The sequence below is a fragment of the Danio rerio genome, chromosome 18 (genome assembly GCF_049306965.1).
Source record: "Danio rerio strain Tuebingen ecotype United States chromosome 18, GRCz12tu, whole genome shotgun sequence".
NCBI lineage: Eukaryota > Metazoa > Chordata > Actinopteri > Cypriniformes > Danionidae > Danio > Danio rerio.
In genome coordinates, this window is record NC_133193.1 from 2952501 (window position 1) to 2970552 (window position 18052).

General features: G+C 34.2%; 1 protein-coding gene across 1 annotated transcript in view; it reads left to right on the forward strand.

The window, feature by feature from the left end:
• The window catches only part of prtga (protogenin homolog a (Gallus gallus)), a 74492-nt gene that overhangs the window by 10748 nt on the left and 45692 nt on the right, over positions 1-18052 (forward strand). The window contains 2 exon segments of the mRNA NM_001045030.1: positions 16862-17006; positions 17489-17622. Of these exon segments, the coding sequence (NP_001038495.1) occupies positions 16862-17006; positions 17489-17622 (279 nt within the window).

Here is an 18052-nt window from a genome sequence, read left to right on the forward strand (position 1 = left end):
GCAATTATGTACAATAATACCAGTATTAAGGAATAAAATAAAAGTGTATAAAATAAGTATATAATAAAATTGAGTTATAAATGTAAATATGTATTGATTGTAAATATATCAAATAAAAAGATAAGTTAGGTTTTAATTATGTAATGCATAATTTTAGTGCATAAGTTTAAATATTAAATGCATAAGTTTAAATATTAATTAAACACACTTATTTACAACAATGTCAGTATTAAGGAATAAAAAATTAAGAAAATTTGTATAAGATATATATGACATATATTTTCATCTAAATCTATATATGAAGAGTTCAGATGCAAAAACCTCTAAATGCCGTCTGAACTTTTTTCTAAAATGAGTGTTTTTATCAGGCTCCAGTGTTTAGGTTCAGTAATTTTACTTTTATGGCAAAGAATAGGTTCTTTTCATTGTTTTCAAAGCAAAATAGCTCATCATAAACAAAGGAGGCTAAGAATAATGCTCATTTTCGATGGGTATATGTATGTGTTTGTAAATGCCTAAAAAACTTAAGTTAGGTTTTAAATATTGAATTCATTAAGTTTTAATATTGGTTATACACAATTATATATAATAATACCAGTATTAAGGAATAAAATATATAGATATATGTGTATAAAATATATTTTTAAATATATTATAACATATGTTTACATATGTTACATATTACATATGTTTAATATTTACAAACATTATACATATGTTTGTAAATATATCAAATAAAAACTTAAGGTTTGAATTTTTTAATGCATGAAGTTTTAACATTACCTATGCAAAATTATATACAATAATATGAATATTAAGGATTAATATATATATATATATATATTATATACACACACACACATACATACACACACACAACCGTTCTGTCTGGTTTTCAAATCTGATTGGCTGATAGCCGTGATATAATTAAGTAATATCAGCACCCTTACAAACCCTTTGTGTATTACTCACATACAGCCAACAAAAAGCAGACACAACAGATCTAAAGTTTAAAAGATGCACGCTCAGCTGTTTAACTGTCAGCTTATGATTTGAATCCAACACGCAAGAAAGTAGTTCCTCATACAAAAGGGTTTTTGAGACTCTCCATGTTTGATTTTGTTTTTATATACACAATTATGCCGTCAAACTGTGGTATAAACGGAATATCACACTCATAGCTGTGCGATATGGCTGTATATCAGCACTGGTTGAGGCACTAAGAGACGCCTCCCACCAGTGCCGATATACAGCCATATCGCACTGCTAATTGTGTGATATTGCTCATATATGTTTGTAAATTATATAAAAAGAATACTTAAGTTATGTTTTATTTATTGAATGCATTAAGTTTTAATATTAGTTATACACTATTATATACAATAATACCAGTATTAAGGAATAAAATTAAAAATATGTGTATGAAATATATACATATATTATACATTAACAATATACATATGTTTGTAAATATATCAAATAAAAACTTAAGTTAGGTTTTAGTTTTTAAAGCATTAGGTTTTAACATTACCTCTACACAATTATTTACAATAATATGAATATTAAGGATTAAAATATAAAAAATATGTGTATAAAATATATATTTACATATATTTTAATCTAAAATTATACTAATCTTTGCAAATATATCCAATAAAAACTCAAGTTCAAGATTTATTATACACAATAGGTTTTATTTATTTAATATTTCATTCATGACGTTGTAATATGAAGTTAATCAAAGTTTATTAAAAGTTTACTGGCGTTTTGTCAGGATCTTTTCTCTTTCTCTGACCTGTATCTCGCACCCTTCCTCCACAAACACCCGCTGGCTCAGCTGAACTCCAACACTATGGAGGGTTTATTGCTGGTGGTCTCTGTGCGATTTGCTTTCTGCTCCGCTAGTTTGCAGAATCGGTGAAAAGCTTTTTCTCTCCGTCCCCTTTTGTCCATCTGCCCCCGACTGCCCCGGCCAAAAGAGGGAGGTTTCTGGAAGGGCATTTGTTTGGCCAGGTCAGGACAGCTGCCGCTTTGCACCCACGAAAGGCCAATTATGCAGATGAGGGAGAAGTTTGCAGGCATTCAGTGAAGTTAGTTTGTGTTGTTCCAGATGAGAAGCGCAGCGAGAGTGTGACTTTTTTTCTCCGCTGGGGTTTTAGCACCGTTATGTGGTGATGGAGGACACACGCTTTCCTTTCATCATCCTCATGCTTTCTGGCACCGTGTGTTGGCAGATGTGTTTGTGTGGGTGTGTCAGCAGATTTACTGATTACATACCAAAATGAATGACATATCAAAATTTGTATTCAGTAATATAGTCTGTTAGATTACACATCTGTGTTAAAGTAATCTGACTACTTTTGGATTACATTTTAGATTACTTTTGTATTATTTTAGATTATCCAGATTACATACAATGTTAGTAACCAGCTTTCTCTCTCTCACTCTCTCTGTTTGTTCGTGTGTGTGTGTGTGTGTGTGTGTGTGTGTGTGTGTGTGTGTGTGTGTGTGTGTGTGTGTGCGCGCGTGCGTTTGTGTGCATGTGCGTGTGTGTATGTTGTAATCAGTTACTAATTACAAATTATGTGACTATTTGTATTCAGTAAAATAATCTGTGAGATTACACATTGTCAATGTAATCTGATTACTTTTGGATTACATTTAGATTGAAAAATAATCTGAATATGTAATCCTTTACAAAACACATGACAGACTTTGTACTCAATATAATCAGTAATATAATACGTTGGATTACACGTTTGTGCTAAAGTAATCGGATTACATTTACATTCAGATTACTTTTGTAAAAAATTTTATATTTAATCCGAATTACATATAATGTTACTACCCAGCTTTCTCTCTCTATTGTGTGTGTATGAGCAAATTACTTGTGAGCAGATTTACTGATTACAAATTACATATCAAAATTTGTATTCAGTAATAGAGTCTGTTAGATTACACATCTGTAATAAAGTAATCTGACCACTTTTGGATTACATTTTAGATTACTTTTGTATTATTTTGGATTCTCTAGATTACATACAATGTTACTGCCCAGCCTTCTCTCTCTCTCACTCTCTCTCTCTGTTATTGTGTCTGTGCGTGTGTGTGTGTGCGTGTGTGCGTGTGTGTGTGTGTGTGTGTGTTGTAATCAGTTACTAATTACAGATGTGACAGATGTAATCTGTTAGATTACACATTGGAAATGTAATCTGATTACTTTTGGATTACATTGAGATTGAAAAATAATCTGAAATGTAATTCTTTTTATTATTTACAAATTACATGACAAACTTTGTATTAAGTATAGTCAGTAATATAATCTGTTGGATTACACATTTGTGGTGAAGTAATCTGACTACTTTTGGATTACATTTTAGATTACTTTTGTATTATTTTGGATTCTCCAGATTACATACAATGTTACTGCCCAGCTTTCTCTCTCACTCTCTCTCTCTCTCTCTCTGTTAGTGTGTGTGTGTGTGTGTGTGTGTGTGTGTGTGTGTGTGTGTGTGTGTGTGTGTGTGTGTGTGTGTGTGTGTGTGTGTGTGTGTGTGTGTGTGTGTGTGTGTGTGTGTCTGTGTGTGTCTGTGTGTGTGTGTGTGTGTGTGTGTGTGTTGTAATCAGTTACTAATTACAAATTATGTGACTATTTGTATTCAGTAAAATAATCTGTGAGATTACACATTGTCAATGTAATCTGATTACTTTTGGGTTACATTTAGATTGAAAAATAATCTGAATATGTAATCCTTTACAAATTACATGACAGACTTTGTACTCAATATAATCAGTAATATAATACGTTGGATTACACGTTTGGGCTAAAGTAATCGGATTACATTTACATTCAGATTACTTTTGTAAAAAATTTAATATTTAATCCGAATTACATATAATGTTACTACCCAGCTTTCTCTCTCTATTTTGTGTAAATGAGCAAATTACTTGTGAGCAGATGTACTGATTACAAATTACATATCAAAATTTGTATTCAGTAATAGAGTCTGTTAGATTACACATCTGTGATAAAGTTATCTGACCACTTTTGGATTACATTTTAGATTACTTTTGTATTATTTTGGATTCTCTAGATTACATACAATGTTACTGCCCAGCCTTCTCTCTCTCACTCTCTCTCTCTGTTATTGTGTCTGTGCGTGCGTGTGTGCGTGTGTGCGTGTGTGCGTGTGTGTGTGTGTGTGTGTGTGTGTGTGTGTTGTAATCAGTTACTAATTACAGATTATGTGACAATTTGTAGTCAGTAAAATAATCTGTTAGATTACACATTGGAAATGTAATCTGATTACTTTTGGATTACATTGAGATTGAAAAATAATCTGAAATGTAATTCTTTTTATTATTTACAAATTACATGACAAACTTTGTATTAAGTATAGTCAGTAATATAATCTGTTGGATTACACATTTGTGGTGAAGTAATCTGACTACTTTTGGATTACATTTTAGATTACTTTTGTATTATTTTGGATTCTCCAGATTACATACAATGTTACTGCCCAGCTTTCTCTCTCACTCTCTCTCTCTCTCTCTGTTTGTGTGTGTGTGGGTGTGTGTGTGCGCGCGTGTGTGTGTATGTTGTAATCAGTTACTAATTACAAATTATGTGACAATTTGTAGTCAGTAAAATAATCTGTTAGATTACACATTGGCGATGTAATCTGATTACTTTTGGATTACATTTAGATTGAAAAATAATCTAATAAGTAATTTTTTTTACTAATTACAAATTGCATGACAAACTTTGTATTCAGTATAGTCTGTAATATAATCTGTTGGATTACACATTTGTGGTAAAGTAATCTGACTAAATTTACATTTAGATTACTTTTGTAAATATAAAATACAATAAATATAATATTTGATGTGCGCTATAGGTGATTTGAGTCAACTAAATTGGCCGTAGTATATGAGTGTGCGTGTGAATGAGTGTGTATGGGTGTTTCCCTGTGATGGGTTGCAGCTGGAAGAACGTCTGCTGTGTAAAACATGCTGGATAAGTTGGTGGTTCATTCCGCTGTGGAATATATATATATATATATATATATATATATATATATATATATATATATATATATATATATATATATATATATACACACATACATACATACATACATACAATACAATACAATTTACAAACTTGCTAATAAATCTGCTATTTAAAGTAGATCATGTCGGATGTGCAGGCCTCAGATATTTTAATGAGGATCTCATAACCATAGTGTTAGGTCTTAAACTGCGGGTTAAATCTGTGTTTCGGGGTGTGTGTGTGACTCAGGGTCAGTGCTAAAGTCAAAGGTTGACCTTTTTCTGCAGTTTAAAATTAGAAACATGCCTGAATTTGTGTCTCACGCGTGGCTGTGTGTAGGGCCGGTGTTGGGAAATGGCCCTTCTCACTGGCTCCCGAAGGGCCTCTAATGTGTTCCTCGAATTCCTGGAATTGCCACAGGAACTGCAAAACACTTTTTTCTTCCATAGACTGTGGGAATAGTTTGTGTAAAGTTGCATTCAGTGAATAGATAAGGGCTGTGCATTACCAATAATGTCACGCTACCATACATATAACGATACTAAAGCTATGATATAATACTTACTAAAGACACAATACGATACATATAACGATACTTAAGCCACAATACGATACATATCAAACTACTAAAGCCACAATACAATACATATGAAAAGACCATGATATGATGCATATCTTAATACTACAGCCACAATATGATACATAAAATGATACTAAAGCCACAATAAGATGCATATCACGATACTATAGCCACGATGCAAGAAATATCATAATGCTAAAGCCATGATATGATATATATCTTGATACTGAAGGCAGGGTGTAAATATCATGATACTAAAGAAACAATACGGTACATATCACAATACTACAACCACAATACGTTACATATCATGATACTAAAGCCACAATACGATACATACCACGATACTAAAGCCACGATGCAAGAAATATAATGCTAAAGCCATGATATGATGCATATCTTGATACTAAAGCCATGGTATAAATATCATGCTACTAAAGGAACAATACCATACACATCATGATACTAAAGAAACAATACGATACATATCATGATACTAAAGCCAAAATACGATACATATCACGATACTAAAGCCACAATAGGATGCATATCACGATACTAAAGCCACGATGCAAGAAATATCATAATGCTAAAGCCATGATATGATACTTATCTTGATACTAAAGCCAGTGTATAAATATCATAATACTAAAGAAACAATACGAGACAAATCACGATACTAAAGCCACAATACAATGCATATCATGGTACTAAAGCCTCAATATGATACATATCACAATACTAAAGCCACGATGCAAGAAATATCATAATGCTAAAGCCATGATATGATGTATATCTTGATACTAAAGCCAGGGTATAAATGTCATGATACTAAAGAAACAATATGATACACATAATGATACTAAAGAAACAATACGATACATATCACGATACTAAAGCCTCAATATGATACATATCATAAGGCTAAAGCCCCACTGCGAAACATATTCAGATACTAAAGACTCAATTTGATACACATCACAATACTAAAGCCACGATGCAATACATAAAATAATGCTAAAGCCACACTGCGATACATATCCTGATACTAAAGCCAATAAAAGACACCTATTATGATGCTGAAGCTTCATGGTTATGCAATTACACTATATATGCTTGAAGACAATTATTAGCAATTCTGTGATTTTTATTTATTTATTTATTTTATTTTTTATATTTTTTAAATATTTCAAGTCGTATCATTGAGCTTTTATACTATTTTATAGTTATTTTTTATTTCATCAATATTTTCTTTTCAAAAAAATTATTTAATAAAAAAATAAAAATAAAACAATTATTTATATTTTTTAAATTATACAATTATTTTTTTTTAATCTTTTTTAAAAATCCTGTCATCTGTTTTTTTATGTCTTTCTGATAACTTTTATGTTGTTTTACTTATTCTATGCAGCACTTTTTTCCACTCATTTAGATAAATATGTTTTATAATTAAATCAATTTGAGTTGAGGTAGAAAATGTAATAGTTAGCTCATAAAAAAAATAAATAAATAAAATCAGCAGTTTCTATCTGCCATGAAAAATCAAGATCGATGCACCACTAAAAGCACCCACAGGTCTCATAAAGGACATTTTTGACTTATTATGAAAATAATTTCCTTCAACTGCTGCTTTGCTAGGTGATGCTTCAGGCAATAACGAGCAGGACAATGAAGAGTCAAAGCTGAAGCTCTTGAGGTTGAGATGAAATGTTTGAGGAATTTCCGAGGGACAAAACGGCTTCAGTGCGCATGTAAAAGGTTTCCATGGTTTCTCTAAGTGGCGGTCGGAAAGGTCAGAGGTTGTGTTAAATTGCCCAGCAGGTTGTGTTCAGGGAAACAGAGCGGAGGAGGGAAATATTCCTGCTAATAACAGACAAAAACATGCCAGCGTGGATCAGCTCATCTCTCTGGATATCCATATAGAAGCTGTCTGTGATTTATGAATGCTGAACACCATAAATGACTCTGACTCGTAAAGCTACACTGAAAAAAATGATTAATTGGAATCATTTATTACAGTTTTTGAAGGTAGCTGGTTGCAAACTATTTCAAGAGTTCGCCCTTAGCTGATGATTGATTATGGAGCGTGTTTGGCATGCTGTCCCGGGAGAGAGCCCTGAACTCTTGAGATCCTCCAGCCCGGGGCTCCCCCCTGTTGCAGGGCGAGAGGGAAGTCCGAGTTCAGGTAGGTCTCGAGAATAATGCGATGAAGTGTCAATTTAGATTTGTCAATTTACTTATGTTACATGTTTTTGGTCTGTGGGAGGAAACCGGAGAACCCGGTGAAAACCCACGCAGACACGAGGAGAACATGCAAACTCCTCACAGAAACGCCAACCTGGCCATGTAGGGTCCGAGCCGGTGACATTCTTGCTGTGCGGCCATGGTGCTAACCACTAGGCCTCCGTGCTGCCCTGACAAGGAAATGGGAGGAGAAGGGGTGGATGGGGGGATTCTTCAAGACGAAGATGGCTGAAGTAAGATACTCTGGTTATTTATAGTGGTTAAGGAGCCGTCTGATTGGTAAATCAGTGTTAGTTAATGTAAACCAGGGGTCCGTTCTTCGTACCTCGCTTAAATAATCTAAGATGATTTGGCAGATCCTGGATCTTTTCATCTCGATAACTGATCTCTCGCAGATTAGATTAGATCAGATTAGAATGTCTGGATGAACTGATCTGAGATCGCTGTGTGTGTTGTGAAGGACAGATCTATCAATCCTCGAAATCATGATCAGCAATTCAACGATTGGCTGACGACACAGCAGCGTAATGACATCATCTGATTAATATTCAATTATGCACGTGAGCAAAAATACTTCAAATTAGCAGTAAACGTGTTAAATGTGACACGCAATAACTTTCCACATTTGTTGTGAGCTGCAGGCTTTTACACTGTCATGTGTCAAGAGTATTCATCATGTATTTCAATGCATATCAATGTATTTAGTTCTACATTTAGAAAAGATTTTCTTTATTATAGTAGTTGTTTTTTTTAATCGGTGTAAAGAATAACTGGATGTTTACAAAAGCATTTTGATATTGGTAAAGGCGTCTGCAACTTTTGTGAAGCATCATATCACTGGCATATTAACTGTCTAAACATGTTTATGACTGCATTAATGTATTATTGCTTTTTAAAAAAGTCACATATTGTGCATTTCTATTATCATACACAAATTGTACTATAGCGATCTAGAAAGTTCTTATTAATAAGGTTTCTATTTGCACCACCAGGTGGCAGTCTTTGTACTTTTATTTCGGGGGTGCAGATTGCATTAGTTTTATTAATATGTATAACTTTATTTATTTAGTAAATAGCTATAACTTTATATATATATATATATATATATATATATATATATATATATATATATATATATATATATATATATATATATATATATATATATATATAGTTGAAAATAGTTACTATTTCCCAAGTGTATATAACTACTACTGTAAGAAAATATCAGCATTTGGTACATACTTTCAGTATTTTCTTTGCATGAACTGACCAGATCTAATCCTGTTCATATGAATCGAGCCTTCTGCCGAGCAGGTTTGATCTACCAGAACTGTTGCTATGACAACAACTCTCGGATCAGCTTTGAAGAACGAAACGATCCTGGATCATGCCAAATCGTCAATATCCAAATCCAGCTAACTTAGTAATCCACGTACGAAAAACGGACCCCAGGTGCTATCAATCATAAGTGCGTGCTCCTCTCGAAATTAGTTTATAAATAAACTTCAACTCGCTAGCAAAGATTCTAGATGTGCAATAAATGACAGCAGAACAGAGTGCAAAATGAATGTGTGCAATGAAGAGTGTGTTAACTGCATAATACGACAATAGTTTATTTTTCGCAATGCAAACCATTTTATTTTTATTGACAATATTTTTAATTAAATTAAATTTGCAATCTGTTATTTTTTAATTACTATTTACTTAATTTTTCCTTAAAACTAAATATTAATGATTGAATAATAGTTCATAAATTCAGCCCATATAAATAGTTTGCAGCCACTTACCTTAAAAAATGTAGTTTTTTTTTTTTTGAGTGTGTAAATGCTTTATCGGTGGTTTTCAGAGCGATTAGAGTGTTACTCTACATTTATTTGATCACAGATAATGCTCTCTGCTTGACCTGTTGCTCTTTGGCGGATCAGATAAGACACAATAGCTGTGTTGTTTTCAGAGCTTGGGGGGGAGATAAGAAGGGGAATTCGGTGTCACCCTGCCCCCAATTCGGCTCAAAAAAAGGCTAAAGGCCACAGGGCGAGGTTTCTTCTTCCTCTGGCCTCTGATTGGCTGGAGCGTGGCTGACTCTGCGTCCTGATTGGCTGGTTTGGACCCCTGATTGATCTGCAGGTTTTAGGCTTCAGATTCTTGCCTTCTGTTCACAGATGAAGCTTTCTTTTGCTGTCGTTTCTGTGAATGAGGAGCAAGAGGTGAGGTCAGGTCACCACACAGCGGGACAGTGTTTGTTCACAGCTCCTTCTGCATAATGCATCTGCTTATTAAACCTTAAAACATCTCAAATTACTTGCGCATTAAATATAAATCGACTGCCATCATTTAGGATGGAGTCAAATGTGGAGGAATCTCTGCAATGATCCCTGGAGATCAGTCTGTAATGCAAAAAAAAACATGTTTTTTAGACAATAAGGGCGGTCACTTGTCGATTTTCCAAAAATCTGATTTATTTTATTAAACTATTAGAATTACCATATTTTATTCCCACTGAAGAACAAAATCGTAGTTAATAGTAACATTGTTAACATGTTAATAATAAACATTAAAAACCACAATCTTTCGATTTTCTTGCGACCCCTGGGGTGATTACGGTATATTAAAGACACGGCAATAGCGTCAGAGGCAGCACATTGATTTTATGACATCAGGTTAAACTTTCTGACTCCTTTATGACTCTCACATACATTAAAAATAAATACAGGTCACAACTGAACACGAAGGATGGTTGTGAGTGGCGTTCTCCAAAATTAAACCATGAATAGATTTAGGCCTGTTGGTATGTGTGCCCCGTTATGTGCAAGGTTTATATAGTTAGAATAATCTCAGAGGATATTGGGAGTCACGAGTCTCTGGCATTGTTATTTTGGGAGTCGCGGGCTAAAAAGTTTGGGAACCCCTGTTTTAGAGGGAAATCTAAAAAAACTCATTATGTCTGAGAGGAAAGGGTAAATTATTTAAGAACATTTGGAATCAATTTGGGCGTCACAGTGGCGCAGTGGGTAGCACGATCCCCTCACAGCATGAAGGCCAGTGATTCGAGCCCCGGCTGGGCCAGTTGGCAAATCTGTGGAGTTTTCATGTTCTCCCCATGTTGGCGTGCGTTTCCTCCGGGTGCTCCGGTTCAAACATATGCGCTATAAGTAAATGAACAAGCTAATTGGCCATAGTGTATGTGTATGAATGCAAGAGTGTATGGGTGTTTCCCACTGTTGGATTGTGGCTGGATGGGCATCTGCTGCGTAGTGCTGTGTTCACACCAGATGCGGAACGCGCGGATAAATCGTGTTATTCGCGAGTAAATAGCCGCGTGAACATTTGGGTTTACTCGCTTCATTCGCGCGTCAAATTCACTTCAGAACAGACACGGATTCGCGTGATGGGCTGGGCTTCTGTCTGCCCGGTGTCTCTAGCTTCATTGCTAAATGGCTAACATGGATTTTATAAAGAAAATAACAGTGTTTATGTACTTTATGAAGGCTGAAAAACAGCGTTGATACGTTTAGGACCGTGTCTGAGTCCACTAGATCCTTTCAGAGGTGCATTCAGCTCTGTGAGCTCATAAAGTCCTCTAGAAACTGAGCCTGGATGATGGAGGCTTTCAGCGCTGCTTCTGACTGAGCCGAGCCCAGTTTGATGACTTGTTGTCGGTGTCGGCTGGAAGATTAAAGAGTCAATTTTTTAAGACATACCACATGATTTGACAAAATGCCCCCAAACCCCCCCCCCCCCCCATTAGTTTATACTTTATCTCTTTCCTTTATTATTATTATTATTTTATGAATTTATTTTTATATGTTGTGTGTATGTTTTACTTTAGTTTGTTGCTTAGTTTCAATGTTCACAGCAAAGAAGCTTGCTGGTTCAAGTCCCGGCTGGGCCAGTTGGCATTTCTTTTATGTGGAGTTAGTTTTGTTTATTATTAAATCAAAAATATGGAACAGTATTTTTGGTCACCTTTTTATTTTGGTAGGATAGTGGCGGACAGACAGGAAAGCAATGGGAGAGAGAGGGAGAGAGGCAGAGAGAGGGGAAGGATCAGCATAGGACCTCAAGCTAGGAATTGAACTCGGGTCGTCTTGAGCACCATGGTGCTACATGTCGGCATACTTAACCACTAGGCTGTTGGTGCCAACAACCAGTTGGCATTTTTATGTGGAGTTTGCTTGTTCTCCCCGAGTTGGCGTGGGTTTCCTCCAGATGCTTTTGGTTTCAGTCCAAGCACATGCGGTCCAGGTGAATTGACTAATCTAATTTGCCGTAGTGTATGTGTGGGAATGTAAGAGTGTTAGGGTGTTTCCCACTGTTTAGTTGTGGCTGGAAGGGCATCCGCTGCGTAAAATATATGCTGGATAAGTTGGCGGTTCATTCCGCTGTGGTGACCCCTATAAAATAAAGCCATTGCCAGGGGTTTCCTCCGGATGCTCTAGTTTCCCCCTCAGTCCAAACACATGTGCTATAGTGGAATTGATAAACTAAACTGGCTGTAGTGTATGAGTTTTTTTATTCAGTGTATAAATGCCTGCGCTGCTCTGTTAAGGCCATGTTAAACTTTATCATATTGTGATTTATACTTATTATATTATTCTGATATTATGCTTCTGCCAAGAGCACTTGTATAGTCGGGTGCAGCCTTTGCATACCCATGCACATCTCAAATCTACTTACACGTCACAACGACGCATAGCGCAAGCTTTGTGATCAGTCAGTTTGGTAACGATGACGACGTTGGCCGGTGCTGAGAGCTGTGTTTTAGACAATGTGTGTATTAATTTCAGTCGTTCAGCGCTGATGTTCAATAAATAATCATAGATAGTTTGAATTTCCTTCAATTATTTTAAAATCAAGTAAAGCACCCTTCATTCAGAAACACTGTACAAAGCTTGAGGGGCAATCACCCAGCCCTAAGGTAAAACTTTTATAACTAAACCTGATTAACTTATTAAAATTAGTTTAACTCGCATAAAAACACTAGTTTGTCATGATATTTTGTCATATATATATATATATATATATATATATATATATATATATATATATATATTTATTTATTTATTTATTTTATTTTATTTTTTTTACAGTGCATAAATATTTTATAACTAAACCTGATTAACTTATTAAAATTAGTTTATCTTGCATAAAAACACTAGTTTGTCATGATATTTTGTCATATATATATATATATATATATATATATATATATATATATATATATATATATATATATATATATATATATATATATATATATATATATATATATATATTTATTTTATTTATTTATTTATTTTATTTATTTATTTATTTATTTTTTGCAGTGCATAAATATTTTATAACTAAACCTGATTAACTTATTAAAATTAGTTTATCTCGCATAAAAACACTAGTTTGTCATGATATTTTATAAATATATATATATATATATATATATATATATATATATATATATATATATATATATATATTTATTTTATTTATTTATTTATTTTATTTATTTATTTATTTTTTGCAGTGCATAAATATTTTATAACTAAACCTGATTAACTTATTAAAATTAGTTTATCTCGCATAAAAACACTAGTTTGTCATGATATTTTGTCATATATATATATATATATATATATATATATATATATATATATATATATATATATATATATATATATATTTTTTTTTTTTTTTTATTTATTTATTTATTTATTTATTTATTTTTTACAGTGCATAAATATGGCTGTACAAGTGTGCGTGTGCATGTGTGTGTTAAAGGCTGAAATGTCAGATTGGTTGCTGGCATCTTTTACCTGCACTAAAAGTCTTTTAAGGGCTCTCTTGGTAATGATCCTCTTTCAGAAAACACTTACACACTCGTATAGTTTTACCATCACTGACAATCACACGCAGAAACGGGCAGAGAGAGACGGTGAAAGTTTACATCACTGTCCACTGCAGGTGTTATTGTAATATACCTTTAATAGTGCATCGATTGAACAGAGTATATGTCAATGATTTATGTTAACTAATTATTTAGCCTGACATGTTTACTGTTCCAAAATATTTTAGATGTTTCCTAAATTAAAATATATTGTGTTTAATGGGGAAAAAAGATGTTGTTTTTTACCTGGACATTAAAAATAGCATATCTTAGAGCAGTGATCACAATACCATGATGCCGTGATATTTTTATCCAAGGTAATTATACCGTCAGAATCGTATACCCACCCATGCCTAGTCTAGAGTTGCAGTATTGTCCCACGGTGACCCTTGGGCTGACCCTCTGTGTGCTGATCCACAGACCAGAGCTTCACCCAAAACATCTGAGAGCCAAAAGCAGAGCCCGTCGGAAGTGTCCACTTCTAGTGTTGCTCTGTTGTGCTGCATTACGGCCTCATGTTTGGTGGCTCTGAGCTTATACTGCTGCTCAGGATTTATGCAGGTCAGAGGTCAGCGGACTTACAGATCCTAAACACAAGCTAAAGTGCTTGGTTTGAGGTTTTTGTTCACAAAAGCCGACTGTTTAAGGTTGCAGATGGGTTTAAAATAATAGATAATGTTAAATATAATATTTTCCGATCACACTTTATGATAAGGTTTCATTGGTTGAGGTATTTACTGACATTAATTATGAGCGATACATTTACAGCATTTATTAATCATAGTTGAATATTTACTAATGCATTATTAACATCCGAATTCATGAGGTCTGTATGTATATCAGAGCCTCCATTGATTCCTGTTAACTAATTATTGACCCGAGGACTTGAGGGGGACCGTCTTAATGGCTTTGGGGGGGTTTTATGGCTGTGAGCCGGAGAAGGTCAGATCTGAAGCGCAGTTTTGTGAAGAGACATGTTAAACAAACATTAATGCCTTTCAATCATAAAAACAGGCCGTTTATGGAGAGCTGTGTTTGCCGGACTCGTGTATTGGGTTTGCTTTTACTGATCATTATCAGAAAGACACAACCTTTCAAAGGGACAGTCCACTCAAGAATCTAAACTTAATCATTAATTACTCAATGCATTATTGTGTCTTACATGTGAAAATGTGCACATATGGTTGAAGTCAGAATTATTAGCCCTATAGAGAGAGAGATTTTTTTCAACACATTTCTAAATATAATAGTTTTAATAACTCATTTCTAACTGATTTATTTTATCTTTGCCATGATGACAGTAAATGATATTAGACTAGATATTTTTCAAGATACTAGTATTCAGATTAAAGTGACATTTAAAGGCTTCACTAGGTTGATTAGGTTAATGTTAGGGTAGGCAAGTCATTGCATAACAGTGATTTGTTCTGTAGACAATGCAAAACAAATATAGCTTAAAATTACCTTAAAATAGTTACAAAAAAAATTAAAAACTGCTTTCATTCCATCCGAAATAAAACAAGACTTTCTCCAGAAGAAAAAATATTATCAGACATTATCATAGTATTTGGAAAAAGATCAGCAGGAGGGCGAATCATTTTGACTTTAACGGTGTGTGTTTATATATTTATATATGTATGTATAAATATATATATATATATATATACAATTGAAGTCAGAATTATTAGCCCCCTTGAATTATTAGACCGCTTGTTTTTTTTCCCCCCAATTTCTGTTTGACGGAGAGAAGATTTTTTTCAACACATTTTTAAGCATAATAGTTTTAACAACTCATCTCTAATAACTGATTTATTTTATCTTTGCCATGATGACAGTAAATAATATTTTACTGGATATTTTTCAAGTCACTTCTGTACAGCTTAAAGTGACATTTAAAGGCTTAACAAGGTTAATTAGGTTAACTAGGCAGGTTAGGGTAATTAGGCAAGTTATTGTATAACGATGGTTTGTTCTGATGATTATTGAGAAAAAAATATAGCTTAAAGGGGCTAATAATTTTGTCCCTAAAATGGTGTTTAAAAAATTAAAAACTGCTTTTGTTGTTGCTGAAATAAAACAAATAAGACTTTTTCCTGAGTAAAAAATATTATCAGATATACTGTGAAAATTCCCTTGCTCTGTTAAAAATCATATGGAAAATATTTTAAAAAGAAGAAAAAAATTAGAAGGGGGCTAATAATTCTGACTTTAACTGTGTATGTGTATATATATATATATATATATATATATATATATATATATATATATATATATATATATATATATATATATATATATATATATGTGTGTGTGTGTGTGTGTTTGTGTGTTTTTCTCGTATTTCTGACGTTTTTTTCGTATTTCTGAATTATTGAACTATTATCTGAAATATTGATCAGGGGTTGCAACGGCGGAATGAACCGCCAACCTATCCAGCATATGTTTTTTATATATTCATTTTCTTTTTGGCTTAGTTCCTTTATTAATCAGGGGTTGCCACCGCAGAATGAACCTATAACTTATCCAGCATAGGTTTTTTATATATATATATATGTATGGCAGCATGGTGGCACAGTGGGTAGCACAATTGCCTCACAGCAAGAAGGTCACTGGTTCGAGCCTCGGCTGGGTCAGTTGGCATTTCTGTATGGAGTTTGCATGTTCTCCCCATGTTGGCGTGGGTTTCCTCCTGGTGCTCCGATTTCCTTCACAAGTCCAAAAAACATGTGGTACAGGTGAATTGAGTAAGCTAAATTTTCTGTAGTGTATGTGTGTGAATGAGTGTGTATGGAGGTTTCCCAGTGATGGGTTGCATCTGAAAGGACATCCGCTGCCTAAAACATATGCTGGATAAGTTGGTGGTTCATTCCGCTGTGGCGACCCCAGATTAATAAAGGGACTAAGCCGAAAAGAAAATGAATGAATGAATATATATTCATTTAACCATTCACCATTCACCCCTTCTAATATATTCCAGTGTCCATTACCTATTTAATTTCTCTCATATCTCATATTCAAATTAGCAATTAAAACAGGAGATGATGCATTCTCAGCTGATTATACATAATAATGATGTTGATTTGATGTTGTCTTTCTGCAGGTTTATCCACGTTCACTCAGCAGCCGGCATCAATCATAGTAATGGAGGGATCCGTGGCCAGATTCACCTGCAAAATCACAGCCACGCCTCCACCAATCATCACCTGGGAGTTTAACAGAGTCACTTTACCATTGGCCACTGAAAGGTAAAGCTCCGCCCATGCACTGTAGAGGGGAGGGGCTTAGTGTTGGCCTCTGACTTCTATGTTAATTTGATTTTAATTCTCCAGATATATGTTGTACGGTTGTTCAACAGTTATTTGATGCTTGTATTGCATTTATTGTGGCTAGTTCACTTGTGAATGCTTAATCAGCATGTATTATTCTAAAGATTCTGTCTGATTGTTTATCTCCGGTTTCCCCCACAGTCAAAACACATAGGTGAATTGAATAAACTAAATTGGCTGTAGTGTTTGAGGGTGTGTGTATGAGTGTGTATGGGTGTTTCCCAATACTGGGTTGCAGCTGAAAGGGCATCCACTGCGTAGAACATTGGCTGGCATAGTTGTTGGTTCATTCCGCTGTGGCAACCTCTGAAATAGAAACTTAGCTTAAGGAAAATGAATGAATGAATACATTAAACTGTTTGTCAGTTGATTAATAATGATGTTTATTAATCCTTATCTAGAATCACAGTGCTGCCCAGTGGCGTTTTGCAAATTCAGGGAGTTGAACAGAGGGATGCTGGGAGTTACAGATGTGTGGCAGCTAATATTGTCAGCCGACGGAGAAGCACAGAGGCCACGCTAACCGTCACCCCAGGTAAAACAAACACCTAAACATGCTAATCAAACCTAATCCACGGCTGCGTCCCAAATTGCATACTTCCCTACTACATAGTGTGCTAAAAGCAGTATGCGAGCTGAGTAGTATGGCTGAATATAGTAATCGAAAAACAGTAGAATTTACAATTCCATATCACTATGCTGAATCATTTCACAGCTACAAAAATAAAGCAGTTCCGGCAGGTTTTGAATGCATTACAGCTTCATATCACTACACTGATTGATTTCAGTTATTTTACAGATACAACAGATAAATGCTCGCTTCTGATTGGCTGATTAGCTTTCTAAAGTGAGCTGTTATTTTCATATAAACGCACAGCTAAAGTAGTTCCGGCAGATTTTGAGTGCTTTACAGCTCTGTATTACTATGCTGAATGATTTGAGTTATTTCACAGATACAACATTCA